At 42.9% G+C, this 17393-nt stretch overlaps 1 protein-coding gene across 1 annotated transcript in view; it reads right to left on the bottom strand.

The window, feature by feature from the left end:
* Positions 1-9984: 9984 nt before the first annotated feature.
* The window catches only part of stab1 (stabilin 1), a 111085-nt gene continuing 103676 nt past the window's right edge, over positions 9985-17393 (bottom strand). The window contains exons 67-70 of the mRNA XM_072381442.1: positions 13044-13148; positions 11964-12104; positions 11489-11584; positions 9985-10149 (exon numbers count right to left, since the gene is read on the bottom strand). Of these exons, the coding sequence (XP_072237543.1) occupies positions 10081-10149; positions 11489-11584; positions 11964-12104; positions 13044-13148 (411 nt within the window). The 3' untranslated portion in view covers positions 9985-10080. The remainder of the gene's footprint in view (positions 10150-11488; positions 11585-11963; positions 12105-13043; positions 13149-17393) is intronic.

Genomic DNA, 17393 nt, shown 5'->3' with positions numbered 1-17393 from the left:
GGTCTGGTGACGTGATTTACCTGACATAAAACTGAACTTTAGGTCATTAAACTCACTCCAACAGCCAGGGAGAGCTGTTTGTTTTTCCATAAGCTGTCAGAGATGGATTTTATGCCATTTTAAGTCGACACAGATGGGTTGCCATGCTAGAATACCTGTTTTTCTTGAACTAAAGGAGGTGAAGATGGAAAAGTAAAAAAACGGTTCAGCATGTTGCTCCATTTGCTGAGAAGTGGTGAAAACAGAGCTCTGCCTGTCAGGGTGAGCAGCCCAGTGACGATTTAACGATAAAGGTTTAAGTCTCAGTCATGGCCTTTAAACCAAAAGAAAGCTGGTTAGTTCATGAATCCAGTGATCTGACGCAACACATTGGTTTACTTCACAGAATCTGGGAGACAGCAGCCCCCTTTCAGAAAGAATATCCTTGAGATGGCATTTGTTGTGATTTGGGGCTGTATAAATAAAACTGAGTCGAATTAGCTTGTTCTAAAGTGATTAAAAGTCACCAAATGATGTATTTGTTTAATAAAATAAAACTGCTGAGCCTCGTTCTGCTAAATTCAGAGAATCTCTCAGGAAAAAAAATTCTAACAGAATAAACCGAACAGAATTAAATTAGCTTTGAGGTTGTTTTATCACTCAGCCTCAGATGTGAGCCATAAGAATCCAGCCTGTAACTTTCTGCCATTCTGCATCCCTGCTGGCTTTAATTTGGCTTTGAAGGAGTCTTTGGGTGGTGCTCTCGGCTCCTTCTCTGGTGGAGGATAAACATCAGCTTTAGAGGCACCACGTCTCTTTAGGCGTGTAGTTTCTGCCAGGTGGAGTTTTGATGTTTAACACCACCTTTATGGGCTTTTCTGTGTGGCTTTTCTTCTTTTTATTCATTTTTAGGTCGGATGACTGTTTGGTAATGCAGCTTATTTTTCTGATCTGTAGCTGCTTCGCTCGATGCTCGTTTTAATTTCCCCGTAAAACAGCTTTGTTTTGCTGTCGCTGCTCTGGAGGAGCCATTTTGAGAAGGGAGCCTTCTCCACCCCCTCTGATCCTGCAGCACAGTCTCATTCAGGGCTGAATCGTCCTAATCAGCCACACCTGTGGCGGTTTGCAGGGGATTCGCTTCTTTTGTTGCTCATATTCAAATTTTTAAACCTTTTTTAAGAATATTTTAACATTTTTTGTCCAACTTAAACAGCTCCTGCCTCCTGATTTCTCCTCATTCGGTGCAGCATTTATGAAAATTTGTGGAGATATTTCTGTTACTGTTGAGAGGTTAAACTGTAAAGTGAGAATAGTTGGACCTCAAACCTTGTATCTGGTAATTAATTCCTCCAATATCAATCATAAAGACATAGGTTTAGCACAGAATTCAGCATGTTTGCTGAATTGCTGAATTTCCTATCCTAGCACTTGTCCATCTTCAAGAAGCTCTTGAAAACCCAGCTCTTCAGAGAGCATCTCCTATCCCAGCACTTACCTTGTACTTCCCTCCCCCCTCTATCTCTGCTCTTTATCTTTCTGCACTTCCTTCTATGCCTGCACCCTATCTCTGCTCTGTCCCCTCTGACAGAGTCGGACTCCTGGGTTCCTTCTATGTAGCTTATTGTTAGCTTTTTATATAGCTGTTGTATCTTGATTTGTAAGTCGCTTTGGATAAAAGCGTCTGATGAATACAGAAACAGAAACATGTTTGTCTTAAACTTGAAGAACCAGCAGGAAAATCACTTGTTAAGTCATGACTTCAGAGATAAAATCATTTCATTTTCTAAATGAATACAAAGATGTTTAGTCACACTTCAGATTAGAGCTGAAACGATTCATCCAGTAACTCGATTACAAAAATCATCTATGCATATTATTAGCTTTGATGCTTCGTTTAACTCCCACCAACAGCTCAGCGGTCGCCCTGTTTCACACAGACAGTTATTACTGTCGCACAACGTGCGCACGTTTGTAGCAGCTTCATTTGATGGAGGAAAACGGAGAAAACAACAAGGAGCAAAATCAGAGGAAAAAGAGGATATGTCTTACGTTTGGGAGCATTTCAAAGAAAAGAAAAGAGAAAATACTGAACAGTGTGTCCATTGTAAAAGCCAGTTAGCTTAGCACGATAGCACAACATCAATGCTACAGCAGAAAGCAGCCAGTTCACATATCAAGTTCACTGAGCGGAACAAACACAAGACACAACACAAACATTTCACGTTAGCATTTAAATGGAAATTAGTCGGCTTGTTAGCTGAGAAGGAAGCTAGCGGAGAACGGCAGGAAGCTAGCGGAGAACGGCAGGAAGCTAGCGGAGAACGGCAGGAAGCTAGCGGAGAACGGCAGGAAGCTAGCAGAGAACAGCAGGAAGCTAGCGGAGAACAGCAGGAAGCTAGCGGAGAACAGAAGGAAGCTAGCGGAGAACAGCAGGAAGCTAGCGGAGAACAGCAGGAAGCTAGCGGAGAACAGCAGGAAGCTAGCAGAGAACAGCAGGAAGCTAGCAGAGAACAGCAGGAAGCTAGCAGAGAACAAAAGGAAGCTGAGGCAACTTGTGTTTATTGTGTTGGACAAATAGTGGCTAAAGTCTGTTGAAATGTCCCCAGAACTACCCGCTAGCACAAGCACAGCATCATATTGTCCTTAATGTGCCTCTGCCCATCAGAGCCTGTCAGCTGTTAATGTGAAACTAATATTCTGAGTCACATCAAAGTCCAACCAGAATAAAAACAGCTCATTTTATCAGACCGTGTTGTATCTGTAACATCAGAGACTGCTGGTTAACTGCTGTTATTCTGAGTCACTGTGTTGTCTGATAACAGACACTAAAACAGGAAATAAGAGGCTTTATTAGGATTTCAGCTGCATTAAAATACAGTTTATGAAAGCAGAGACAGGAGGAGAGAAGCTAACAGATGTTAACACAGCTGGATGTTAGCTAGAAAGCTAATACCTGCTGTTCTATAGTCCTGTTATCTGTATCAGGAGGAAGGATGTTTTTAGATAAATTCTTGGGCCATATCTCCCTGCAGTGGAACTGTGGCTACATGTAAAAGCTGGTTCATAATTTAAGTTTTTTTTCTTTTTAGATGGTTATTTTTTATTTCAAAAGTATTTCTTATCCGATTAATCAAAGGAATAATTGATAGACTACTCGATTACCCAGATAATCATTTGTTGGCCCTAAATTTAAGGTGGATTTGAGTTTAGCGTTGGCCATAAACCTACAGTACCCAACAGAACCAGCAGGGAAATCTCTTCCCTAAATAAGATGATTGTAAGGTTTTATAAACTGCGTTACGCACACGTTGGTGAACCAGGCTCCTGAAATGATCCGGACACGTCTTGAAGCAGAGCGAACAGATTCTGCCGGGGATGCAGAGAGGTCCACGGTGGCCAGCTTGCAGCAGTGGAGGTCAGGGTCTTTGGTCTTTAGCCCCCCCCGCCCCTTCATGCCCCCACAGTGTTGCTTTCAGTCAAAACCTTTTCCAAGCTGCTCTGCTCTGCAGCCGGAGCTGCAACCCAGCTCTTTGTGTGTTGGGGGAAGGGAGCTCAGCGGGCAGAGAAGCAGCTCAACAGTAACCTCCACCAGTGTTCAGGCTCCATTTTGGAAAGGTTACCTCCTCACAGATAGGGATCCAACCATGGCTTAAATGTGTAATTACTCAGATTTATTTACCTTAAGCACCCTGCCTTCCTCACCATCAGACCAATAAGCTGACAGCAGGAGGAGGTCAAGCATGTCTTGTGTGTCGGCTGCAGTGAAGAGAAGCTATTTAAAGTGAAGGTCTACAGGGAGAGGGAGCGTTCGGGGTTTTCAGTGCGCCAGCTGTTGAAACAGCAGGATCACAAGCGTCTCTTCTTCCGAGTGGAGATGAAGAGGAACGAACTAAGCGGTTCCTCTCCTCACCAACAACACGGCTGCTTCCGCCTGAAAACATGAGAGTAAAAACGTGTGCTGTGCAAACAACACTGAGGTCATCTGTTTAGACAGTTGTGAGGAAAAACAGACGAGGGGAAAGCACAGATGTGAAGGCCGTGAGGAACACAACCAGACTGAGGCAGACTGGTTAGAAAATGTCAAAGCAGCAGCTTTTTATAGAAGCAGCTGCATCAGATGAGTCTTTGATTTTTACAGCGAACAACTGATTTAAAAGGCTCTCGATAAATCTCAAAAATGGTGGAACCTTAAGATGAAGCTGGAAGAAAGTACACGATGCCCTAATATCAGGAAAATGAATAGAAATTTATTTTTAGAAACTATAGATATTATACTATTTTATTTATGTACTTTTTTACTATGTAAATCATCTAAACTACAAGCTCTTACAACAGGCCAAAAATGATGGAGTCACGACTTTTCGGTTCTTTGTTTTTATTTTAGAAAAACTAAACAAATCACAGAAAAGAAACAAAATTAATTGGTTTGCAGATGACATATTATACCTTTTTAAAGGGGAACTCCGGTATTTTTAAACCTAGAGTTTAGTGAACAGTTTGGTGAAAGTCGGCGTCCTTCGGAAGCTATTTAAATAACTTGCGATCCATATAACGGAGTGAACAGCTTCTGATAACATCTTTATCAGAAACATGCTGATAATAACGAGCTGTTTTCATTTCTAAAGTTGACTCCGCCTCCTCTGCTAAGCCCCGCCCCCTCACATCCACCCTGCTGGACGGATGAAGCCAGCGTCTGGTGGAAATGTTCTGCTGTCAGCTGCACTGAGGAGCATGCATCTTCCATCCAGCAGCAGCCTCAGAGGATATAAGAGCCCAGTGGATAAACTATATCTGAGGCTAATGTTCCAGCAGAGTTAGCTAAAGACTGTGAATGTGCAGCAAACACTTTTCATCCCACTGTTTTAACAACTTGGTCCAGTTCAACGCTGGACTGAAGGAACTGAGCCACAAAGAGGATCAGTTCCAACTCTCAGAGCCTGAACTTCAGAGCAGGGAAATGGAAGCATCTGAGAAATAACTCCTCATGGTTTATTTACTGATTTTTTTCTTCCTTTAGCAGCAGCTAACGCTAACAGCTAACGCTAACAGCTAACGCTAACAGCTTAGCTAATGAAGATGACAAAAAACGTAGTGCTTTTTGGTGAAAACGCTGGCAGGCAGCTCTCCCCGTGCTTGTAGAGGGAAGTTCTTCAGCACACACCATCATAACAACCCTTCAGATCGCCGTCTGTCTGGGAGATTTGTGGCGTCGCTGGTGTCAGACAAGCCTGCACAGATCCCCCCCCACACCATCTGTGATGTCGTCAAACTGTTTTTCTTTGCAGCTTCGGTGAATCTGCTGATTTCTGGGCAAACGGGCTTCTCCTCAGGGATGGCAGCCATGTTGGTTGTTTTGAGGTGTCGCTGCTCAGGTGAGTCGGCATTTGAGTTCCTCAGTTGGGGAAGATAAAGGATCAAATATCCCACTGAAATGATAAAACTTGTTTTTTGTTTATTCGTTTTTTAACCGCCTGGTAGGAACACCCATCTGGAAACAATCCTGCAAAACAAATTAATGCTAATAAAGCATTTTGAACATATAATCCAAAGTATAAACTTTATATAATTTGATACACTTGTATCACAATATGAGATCAGCAGCAACACATTTTTAAAATAGTCCATAATTATTAAGAAATATATCAACCAACCAACCAGACCTACAACTTCCTGTTAGGATAGCAGAATTTCTAAACCTTCCTTCCCCAAAACTGCCATCAAAAGCTTAGATTATTAAGATTTATGACTCATCTGGTCACAAATCTGATTAAACACCTTCAGAATGACTAAAATCATATTTGTAACTTAATACAATTCTTCACGGAACTCATTTTACAGGACAAAGGATGTTCAGGATGGGTTTAACACACTCAAACATCTGCTCACATTGTGCTGATAATAGAAGAGATGCTTGTTCTGGCGTGAGGTCAGTGAGGACCAATCAGCACGGTTCAGGTGTGATATTCCTGCATGTCTGAGTCACTCAGGTGACACCAACATGGGCCTCGCTGCCTCATGCGTCACAAAGAAAACTTTTCTAATGAACTGGAAAACCTGAAGGAGGGGTTCGGTCTGTCTGTGGTTGGGTCTGATGCTCGTGGTCCTCTGATGCTGTCGTGTTTGTGTTGTATACAAATGGCGTTGCTATGACGACCCCACCAACATTGAGGCGGTACTCTAATGTAAAAAGAGAGTCGATGGCCTCAGACGGTGAATCTCTTGCTCATGTTGACTGAAGCCGCTACAGGAGGAAAAAATGCAAATGTGTCAATATTCTGTGTGTGTGGGGGGGGCTGATTGAGCCATATTTGGGCCACAGAGCGACCCACAGCTTATAAATGATGCATGTAAGCATCAGCCAGTATTCTCTGCTGGGTCATAGTGACCCCGTAACGCCACAAAATGTCACTTCAGACCCTCAGAATGATCTAAAATAGTGAAAAATGATTTTGTTGTTATAAAATATCAGTTTCTTTTTTTTTTTCCCCCCCTTGTCCTGTTCAGCATTATGGCAGCAAAATTGTAGTCTGAAAACCTTTAATGCCAAACAGATTTGCTTTGCCAAGGGAAGTTTTATAAATGTAAAGCTCCCCTTGATGCCCATTTATTTATTTCTGTTTACAATATATAACATGTAATAGAACTGAACCGGACCGGGGGACAAGGAAAGAAGAAGAGGAAAGAAGAGGAAACAACAAAAATAGAAACAAAAGCCAGACAACCAGCTGCTACACCTGTAAAAAAAAAAAAAACAGACAACAATCCATGGCCTCTGAGGGGAATCCAGCCTTAGAGCCACCAGGAGCACCTGAAGGCAGACAAGCAGAGAAAAAACAAACACACAAACAAACAAAAACAAGCACAAGAAGCGGCAATCGCATACAACACAGCTGTGGAGAGATGACCTGAGACGACATGATAATACATCAACTGCTTAGCGAGCTGCTACTGGGCTAATAAATGTGTGTGTGTGTGTGTGAGAACATGCAACACCCATGGCACAGGACCTACATGGTAACCGTGGTTAGTTATGAGTGTATAAGTGTACAGAGCCACAATCCACAGCCCCCCCCCCCAAGCAATCAGAAGCAGGCAGAGAGGGCCACAACACCCAGGCCACCAGCAGCCCCCACAGAGCACAGAACCCAGGAAGCCCACCGCAGGGACAACCAGGCATCCACCCAGAGGACTGCAGAGGAAGCGACAGGACAGAGCCCCCATAAGCATAGGGCAGAGGCCCTCCGGGAGCCAGGGGCAATAGCCCACCGCCCCAGTCGCCCAGACATGGGCCGTGCACTGGACCTGGGCCCCAGGAGCCCGAGCGCCCCCAAACCCCCCGGCAGAGGCCCCACCCAATACCCAGGAGGGCCAAGCGCCCCAGACAGCCACAAAGTGGGTCAGCGCCTACCCCAGCGCCCCTGGCCAAGTGCCCTGGGAGTCAAGACGTGCCACAGGTGGGTGAAGTCGCGAGCAGCGGGGAGAGGCAACGCCGCCCCCCCATCGGGAGAAGCACAGGCAGGCCAGGCGACAGCAAGTCCCAGATCCAGGCCCAATCATCACCACACACACTTTCACGTCCCATACATCCACATGTCCCCCCTCCCTCGACTCCGCTGGGGTGTAGTGCAGCGGGCCCACCAGGGGGCCAGCAGCCCCCCAGCCACCACAGACCCCGAGCCAGCAGAACAATTAATCCTCCTGGCCCCTCCCGCCCCGAGCAGCAACCAGGAAGCAGGGGTGTGGGAAGAAGACCCCTCCCCTCACCCTTATGGCTCTTCAATATTTTCTAATAGTGAGCGATTAAAATTGAGGGGCAGCCAAACTTGTAGAACTGGGAGCCTTCAGACCCAAAGAGCCCCGCCCACCAGATGCCACTCAGTGTAACCACCCCCCAAGACCTAATGTGTGTGTGTGAGTGTGTTTGATGAGTAGTAATGTCTAAGGTGTAATTAAAACGGGGGCGGGGAACTGCAGAGTGCAGCCAAAGGGGACCACCTACGTGGCCCCATCCACTACCCCCCACCGAACACACGCCCCCAAAACCCTTCATGTGTGAGTGTGTGCTGTGTTCAGGAGCCAGAAGGGGGAGGGGTATGGGGATATACACCGGGGGAGCTACTCTCCCCCAGAGAAGGCAGCCAGGGACTGGCTGCAATAGGCACCCCCGCTACCTGGGAGCCAACACAGGGCAGGAGGGGCTGATGTCCACCAGGCTCGGGGCCTGCAGCGACCATATTCCGGGAGCTACTGTACCCCCAGAAGGTACCCATCCCGCCCCACCCCACCCCACCCCGGAGGACCTCTACAAAAACCAAACAAACCACCCGGTCACACCAGTCGCAGCAGCCCTGGCCTGAGACCCACCATCACCCAGGCCCCCCCCCGCACGCCCCAACACCCTGAAAAAAAACCAACCATCTGCGGACACCCTGGAGGTCCCAGAGCAACAACCCCAGCACCAGGACCTGAACCAACCCACCCATACTGTGGCATGTCCAGGGCAACCCAGCCCCCCCAGGCACAGGCAGGGCCCAACCACCAGGGCCCAGGCCCAGCACCACCACCCACGCCAGAGCGGCCCGGCCACCCGGCATAGAGCCAGCAGCCACCACCCCAAGGCCCCTAAGGGACCCCGCCCCACAGCGCAAGACAGTCCCACCCGCAAGCCCCCAAAACTGCCCTCCAAGCCCGACACACAGTCCCCCCCAGCAATGACCAACCCGGTCCCCACGACCCGAGAGACCACCAGACGCCCGAAGCCACACAGCCCCCCCCAGCACACACCCAACCGCCCAGAGCGACGGGACAGCAACCCACCACCACCACTATGTGATAAAGCTAATCAGAGGGGACCAGAGAATGAAATTCAGCCAATTGATGTTTTGAGGAGGCAGACATTGTTTCCATGCTAATATAATCTAAAAGAAAATTTCTAAACTGGTTAAAACACAGATTGTTCTTCGCTTTCCAGTTCATGAGAATAGTTTTCTTTGCGATACACAACACTGTGAGAACCATGTGTGCTGAGTTAATTTCCATGTTGATGTTGTCTAAGTCACCATCAGGTGTGTTATCTGTGCAATGTGAGCAGATGTTTGAGTGTGTTAGACCCATCCTGGACATCCTTTGTCCTGTATAGTTTATTCTATGAAGGATTTTGTATTGTATGAGCTGTAAATTAGAATTCTGAGTCATTCTGAAGGTGTTCAAACATATTTGTGGCCAGAAGCTATGACTAGAACTGATGGATAAATCTGCCTCCCATTTTGAGGATTGAAGAGACATTGTGTCATCTATTTTAGACAATAATTTATATATTTTTGATAGTAGTTTTGGGGTGCAGATGCTTAGAAATTCTGCTACCCTAGTCGGGAGTTGTAAGTCTGGTTGGTGGAGGATATATTTCTTTATCATAGACTTAAGTTGTTGATATTCTAGGAATTTATTGCTGCTTATCTCATGTTGTGATATGAGCTCATCAAATGAAATAAAATGTCCATTTTGGATTATATGTTCCAGATGTTTGATTCCTTTGATCTTCCACAGAGTAAAGTTTAGCATTTTTTTGTTTTGCAGGATGTCAGGATTGTTCCAGATGGGTGTAAACTTACACGGGACAAGTGAGGACTTTGTTATTTTAAGAAATTCCCACCAGGCTGTCAGAGAGGTGCTTTTGAAACATTTGGAATTTTTTACGTTTTGACTAAAAAGTGGCAGGTCAGAGATTTACTTGTTCTATATTTATCCATGGTTCATCTATTGGGCTAAGTTTAAACCGTTTTGATATAAAATATCAGTTTCTGAGGATATCATGAAGCAAACGGTACTTTTTATATACTTTAACTTGAAAACACAAAGGTTAAATGTGGTCGTCTTTTCCTGAGTTCTTATAAATTTTCCTTCCATCATTTAATTCTTAACTTCCTGTTTTTATAAAGTTCATGAAAAAGTTGAGACACAGAGAGTGAAACAGAATTATTTAATGTAAAACCATCCTCAGAACAATTCTGGGAACAGACATCTTTTTATTTTGGATACATATGAACAGAGTAGAAGCAGAAATCGAATGAGTTCCAGTTATCTTTAGTGGTTGAACTGGTCCTACTGGTCCAGGTCCAGAATCTTTGGAGGTTCTTCAGGCTGTGTTGGCTCAGTTCCCAGACTGGTGTCCTGCAGAAAGAAAACGCCCTCATACTTAATTCAAAGGGAAATTAACTGTTAATGATGAAAGGAATTAATTTAATTTGATATTAAGACTTTAAGAACTCGTCCAGGATGTGACACACATGAGAGTTTAAGATGGAGGAGCTGGTTTTGAGCTTTAGTGCAGCCTAAACTCAGCTGGCTGTTAACGCCTCACATCCTGTTTCAGTTGATCAGAGCAGGAAAAGATCTCAGAAACAAAGAGCGTTAAAAAAAAAAAGTCTGTTTTTATGTTGTGGCTAAAAGTGCGACACATGTAACCAGATGCAGAGCCTGTAAAACATTTCCTCCTCATGTTATGCAGATGAGCATCTGAAGCGCACACTCAGACTTAATTATCATTGGTTAATAGTCAAAGGCAGCCATTAAGTAGCAGATCGCTCAGCTGTGCACGTGTCGTCTAAACGGTCGTTTAGAAAATCAGATTCAGAGTGGGAATAAGTCATCTGGGAGCTGCCGGCAAGCTTTTTATTCTTTGTTTTTAAATTCTGCTGCATAATTCTTTTAAATATGAATTTTCTCTATAAAAATTAAGATAAAGACTCTTAAATATTCCCTAAAGAAATTAGATATTTAATTGATTTAATTGCTTTTAAAGTTCAGACGTTAAAAAGCTGTTTAACATAAATAAGTCTGTTGTTGAGACCAGACAGAAATCTAGTTTTTTTTTTTTTTTTTTTTTAGCCAAATGATCAGTTTGTGTGGTTTTATTTGGGTTTAAAGCTTTAAAGGGTCACTGCTGCCACTGATTGAGCAAGAGCGAGATGAAGCTGCGTCCCTCTCCATCTGTGATGAGCTGGTTATGGCACAGAGATGCACAATGGCGCGTTGTTCGTTTCTTTCAGTAACAGTAATATCGTCTCCTTCGACTTCCGGGTGACGATCGCGGGAAAATATGAGGAATCCATGAAGGCCAAAGCTAATGTTAATTCACATTTAAGCTATCACAAAATCCCCGTCCATGTCCAGCGCCAACCCCGACAACCATTACAGCACCCTATGTACCGTATGCAGATAATGATCGTGATTAATAATCGTGATTTCAATATTGATCAGAATAATCGTGATCATGATTTTTGCCTCTGCAAGCCAATGTCGGTTGGAGGCAGATACATAAGATATTAAACAATAAGGGATGCTATTGAACTGTTGTCAGTTTCAAGTTATTTCAGAGATAGTTTTGTTTACTGTGGAAGGTTGAGGTTTAACCGTGCTGAGTGTGGATTAAACGTTCCTGCCTGGTTACTTTGTCCTGTAAAGGACAAAGTTTCCTGTTAGGAAACGCTCAAATTCTGATCATACTCACCCCAAAGGGCTCGGCGAAGGCTCTGGAGCCACTGTAGAGTGGGTTAGGAATGGAGACCAATGTGGGTTTTGTCCTCCCACCCGTCGTGTCCTCATCCTGTTGCAGGGTAACGACAGCAGTGAGTACCAGAAAAGCTGCTTCATGATGCGTTTCTGCTTCTCATGCTAGGCTATGCTAACAAAGCTTCTCATGCTAGGTTATGCTAACAAAGCTTCTCATGCTAGGCTATGCTAACAAAGCTTCTCATGCTAGGCTATGCTAACAAAGCTTCTCATGCTAGGCTATGCTAACAAAGACCAGAGCTGATAGAAAGTGTTCTTGTCAAGCTAAAAACAGCCAAAGGTGCTGGAGAAGAGAATCATCAAAGTGATTTTAATTCATCATAATGACAAATTTCCTTTGGGATCAATAAAGTATTTATCTATTGATCTAAATATCAGATCAAAATGATGGTGCTGTAACCGTAATGTCTTACTTTGAAGTAGTGGAATCGGAAGGGGTCAATCTTGTGTTTGAAGACATAGTAACCGAGGGCGGCCAACACACACGCCAGCAACAATGACACCAAGATGGCCGACACGATGGCGCTTGAATGGGCGTGGCCACCATGGATTATCTGGGGAGACAAGGTCACATTATATTCATTAAGGCCTAAACAAACAGACAGTTAAGCTGCTAATAAGTGAAAAACAAAAAAGGTCCACCTCTGTAAGCACACCGCTCAAAATGCTGCCAGACAGAACAACCACATTACATGATTATGTATTATTAAATTAGAGCTGATCAAGGGGCGTTTAATCAATATCTATCCAATTACAAAGTTTTATTCACACTTAATTCTAAAGTAGATCCCTAAATGTAACCGAATATTACACATTAACAGTATTTGATGTCTTCATTCTCATAAAAATGTCTGATTAAAGCTTTGAGGACTCTGATTAGATGGGTGATTATTAGCCATTTGAAAGAGTAAAACAAATATAACTGAATGATCTGTTGCGATCTGCATCATTTGTCCCTGATCATGAATATTGATGTTTTGGAAATGCAGCAGATTGAATCTTCATTTCCTGAAAACTGTTCCAAAAAGCTAAAAGCAGCCATCTGCTCTCCATCACAAACCGCCCAGCAACAACAGACGCTGCAGCCTATCAGGAGTCAGAGGATGGGTCAGCACAGTGCCCCCTGGTGGCCAACGTCAGAGCTGCAGCACCACAAAATAAACTGAACATTTCTGCTCTTTGTTGGCAAGAATAAGCTGTCAGAGTACAATAATGTGACTTTAACCCCAAGATGACAAGGGTTTTTATCATTATTAGTACTTTCTGTCCAACCTGCGGTCAGTCAGGAGGCCAGACTTCTTCTTCCCTCATTCAGGCAAGTGTTCATCAGTGCTGGGAGATTGTTGCTGAGGTTATTTATTGGGCTGTTGGTGAGTTCAACTAACATATTCAGGACTGAATGTGGGCCTCAAACATGCATTCTTCAATCTTTTCAGACAGGAAAGAGAAAATAAGTTAAATCAGGTCCTCGGGGTTAAATAGTATTCGCTCACCGTTGGGGGCGGAGCCGTCAGCGGGGCCTCGATGACGTGGATGATCCCGTTCACAGCAGGAATATCCCACTTCAGCAGCAGCCGCTGGTTCACCAGCTTACAGCTCTGAAAAAGAAACGACTGAAAATCAACAAGTGACTATTTCCAGTTTAAAGCCTCAGAGACAATTTTGAGAAAACTAAAGACATCGGAGTCAGAAGGGGTGTTGATCCGTTCCATTTCATACGATTTCCGTCAAACTAACATATTTAGATACATTTTAAAAGTTCAGTTAAGACAATAAATAATTTTTTTAGAATAAGCATAATTCATGGTTACCATGGTTTTTCTCTTTACGACTCAGCAAAGAAAGTGTAAATTGTTTTAAATGGAACAAAAACAAAAAAGAACAGATGGTGACAGCATGTTGTTCTGTTTTGTTTTATGTGACGACTTCTGAAGGTGTCGTAACTGGTGGTTATAGTTAAGGTAACTGGTGGTTAAAGTTAAGGTAACTGGTGGTTATAGTTGCTGTAACTTGTGGTTAAAGTTGCAGTTACTGGTTGTTAAAGTTAAGGTAACTGGTGGTTATAGTTGCTGTAACTGGTGGTTAAAGTTAAGGTAACTGGTGGTTATAGTTGCTGTAACTGGTGGTTAAAGTTAAGGTAACTGGTGGTTATAGTTGCTGTAACTGGTGGTTAAAGTTAAGGTAACTGGTGGTTATAGTTGCTGTAACTAGTGGTAACTAATTACAGATGATATATAAGTTGATTTCAATAAATTCCGTCTGTTTAAGTTCTGTTTTTTCTTTGTAGTTCCAGTTTTATAAAGAGGAGGACGTATTTCTTTGTGTCTTTTATCCGTTTTATTTCCCGTCTTTGTGGTTTTCATTTTCCCTCCTTTTTGTTATTTTTCACCCTTTTTTTCTTCTTTGGTTTTGTTTCCTTGATTTATTTGATGAAACTTATTTTTAGTTTTCACCATCAGCTGTTTTAAAGTTCACTTTTCCCTTTCTGTATATGTCTGGGTTCCCTAAAGAAGGAAAACATTTCTATTTTTATGTAATCGAGTGTTTTTCCTTTTGCATTAAGAGTCGTAGATGATCAGCTCATCTGCAGCAGTAACCTTGAGTGTTTTTATCCAATTAAAAAAAAAAATAGTTTAACATCCAGAAATGGATATTTTAATGGCTCATACCTCCAAGTTAATTAGGTTTAAATGAAAGAAATATTGTTATGTCATTAACTGAAGTTAATGATGGTTCTTGGTCTGCTCCCAACATATTTAAAGACTTAAATCCTTTTGTAAAGAAACCATTTAAGAACGCTTGTCCTGATTAAAATAAATAGAATTGCTTGAATCGAAAGGAGCTGCTTTAATTAAACATATTTAAACACACGTCTGGTTGATCATTCTGTCCCAGTTTGGGCTGTAATGATTATGGTGTTAAATTTATGATATTTTATAGTTCCCTCTTGTCATATCGACATGTATAAATTATTTAGTGTGTTGTGCTTACTGCTGCCGATATTTATCTTTCACACCCTGAAAGACTTTAAATCTCATGAGTTTTTATTTCCTGGTTAAATAAAAATAAAAGAAACACACAAGATTCGTTAATCCACTTATCTACTAAATCTTCTTATATTGAACTTAGTGCTTGTGATTTAGGTTAAACATGAAATAAAACCCAAAACTTGGTGTTAATGTTCCACTGACTATATTCTAAAGGCTCCTTCTCTGGTGTAATTATGATGGTTTCAGTTCAGAGCTGCAGTTTGGAAATATATCAAGTAGATTTAGATCGATAAGTCTGTCCTCGTCTACATTTATTTGCTTCATCTCTCTTCGGCTTGTAGCTGCTGCTGGGTGTGAAGTCAATGTGTGAAATGTTAAAGCAAAGATGAACTGACTAAACTAGGTCAATCTGTGTTTTTCTTTTGTCCAGGACTGTCTGGGTTCTGCTTTTGTGAAAAATGCCTCAGGTTCTTCCTGTCGTTATAAGACTCAGCATCAACTGATGAGAGGTTTGAATAATAAGCAGCTGAGCAGGAAAAACTAGAGACTATTAACATTTCTGCATAATGATGATATTTGATCTGGTTAAGGGTAGAGCTTCTGTTTTAAAGTCTCTCTTCTGTTAAAAAAAAGTTGTTTTTAGGCTTTTTAACATCTTCTTAAAATGTTTGTGTTTCAAGATGTGAGAGAAAAATCTGCCATCAGAGGATTTTTGCTTTGAAGATACAGAGGAAGGCGAAGTTGGACCGTTTGGATGAACCAGCTCCAACTCATCCTGACGACCTGCAGGTGGAGCTGTGAGGAACCGATGAAACGAAGATAACAGAACACAGAACAATAAAGGTCGAAGGAGGAAATGAAGCTAACAGAACACGGAACAATAAAGGTCGAAGGAGGAAACGAAGCTAACAGAACAATAAAGGTCGAAGGAGGAAACGAAGCTAACAGAACACAGAACAATAAAGGTCGAAGGAGGAAACGAAGCTAACAGAACACGGAACAATAAAGGTCGAAGGAGGAAACGAAGCTAACAGAACACAGAACAATAAAGGTCGAAGGAGGAAACGAAGCTAACAGAACAAAGGTCGAAGGAGGAAACGATGCTAACAGAACACAGAACAATAAAGGTCGAAGGAGGAAACGATGCTAACAGAACGCGGAACGATAAAGGTCGAAGGAGGAAACGATGCTAACAGAACACGGAACAATAAAGGTCGAAGGAGGAAACGAAGCTAACAGAACAATAAAGGTCGAAGGAGGAAACGAAGCTAACAGAACACAGAACAATAATGGTCGAAGGAGGAAACGAAGCTAACAGAACACGGAACAAATAAAGGTCGAAGGAGGAAACGAAGCTAACAGAACAATAAAGGTCGAAGGAGGAAACGAAGCTAACAGAACACAGAACAATAAAGGTCGAAGGAGGAAACGAAGCTAACAGAACACGGAACAATAAAGGTCGAAGGAGGAAACGATGCTAACAGAACACGGAACAATAATGGTCGAAGGAGGAAACGAAGCTAACAGAACACGGAACAAATAAAGGTCGAAGGAGGAAACGAAGCTAACAGAACACAGAACAATAAAGGTCGAAGGAGGAAACGAAGCTAACAGAACACGGAACAATAAAGGTCGAAGGAGGAAACGATGCTAACAGAACACGGAACAATAAAGGTCGAAGGAGGAAACGAAGCTAACAGAACACGGAACAAATAAAGGTCGAAGGAGGAAACGAAGCTAACAGAACAATAAAGGTCGAAGGAGGAAACGAAGCTAACAGAACACGGAACAATAAAGGTCGAAGGCGGAAACGAAGCTAACAGAACACGGAACAATAAAGGTTGAAGGAGGAAACGAAGCTAACAGAACAATAAAGGTCGAAGGAGGAAACGAAGCTAACAGAACAATAAAGGTCGAAGAAGGAAACGAAGCTAATAGAACAATAAAGGTCGAAGGAGGAAACTAAGCTAACAGAACACAGAACAATAAAGGTCGAAGGAGGAAACGAAGCTAACAGAACAATAAAGGTCGAAGGAGGAAACGAAGCTAACAGAACAAAGGTCGAAGGAGGAAACGATGCTAACAGAACACAGAACAATAAAGGTCGAAGGAGGAAACGATGCTAACAGAACGCGGAACGATAAAGGTCGAAGGAGGAAACGAAGCTAACAGAACACGGAACAATAATGGTCGAAGGAGGAAACGAAGCTAACAGAACACGGAACAAATAAAGGTCGAAGGAGGAAACGAAGCTAACAGAACACGGAACAATAAAGGTCGAAGGAGGAAACGATGCTAACAGAACACGGAACAATAAAGGTCGAAGGAGGAAACGAAGCTAACAGAACACGGAACAAATAAAGGTCGAAGGAGGAAACGAAGCTAACAGAACAATAAAGGTCGAAGGAGGAAACGAAGCTAACAGAACACGGAACAAATAAAGGTCGAAGGAGGAAACGAAGCTAACAGAACACGGAACAATAAAGGTTGAAGGAGGAAACGAAGCTAACAGAACAATAAAGGTCGAAGGAGGAAACGAAGCTAACAGAACAATAAAGGTCGAAGGAGGAAACGAAGCTAATAGAACAATAAAGGTCGAAGGAGGAAACTAAGCTAACAGAACACAGAACAATAAAGGTCGAAGGAGGAAACGAAGCTAACAGAACAATAAAGGTCGAAGGAGGAAACGAAGCTAACAGAACAATAAAGGTCGAAGGAGGAAACGAAGCTAACAGAACAAAGGTCGAAGGAGGAAACGATGCTAACAGAACACAGAACAATAAAGGTCGAAGGAGGAAACGATGCTAACAGAACGCGGAACGATAAAGGTCGAAGGAGGAAACGAAGCTAACA

Source organism: Leuresthes tenuis, unplaced genomic scaffold (assembly GCF_036924035.1).
Source record: "Leuresthes tenuis unplaced genomic scaffold, fLeuTen1.0.hap1 SCAF_3, whole genome shotgun sequence".
Lineage (NCBI taxonomy): Eukaryota > Metazoa > Chordata > Actinopteri > Atheriniformes > Atherinopsidae > Leuresthes > Leuresthes tenuis.
This window is presented reverse-complemented; position numbering and strand designations above follow the sequence as displayed.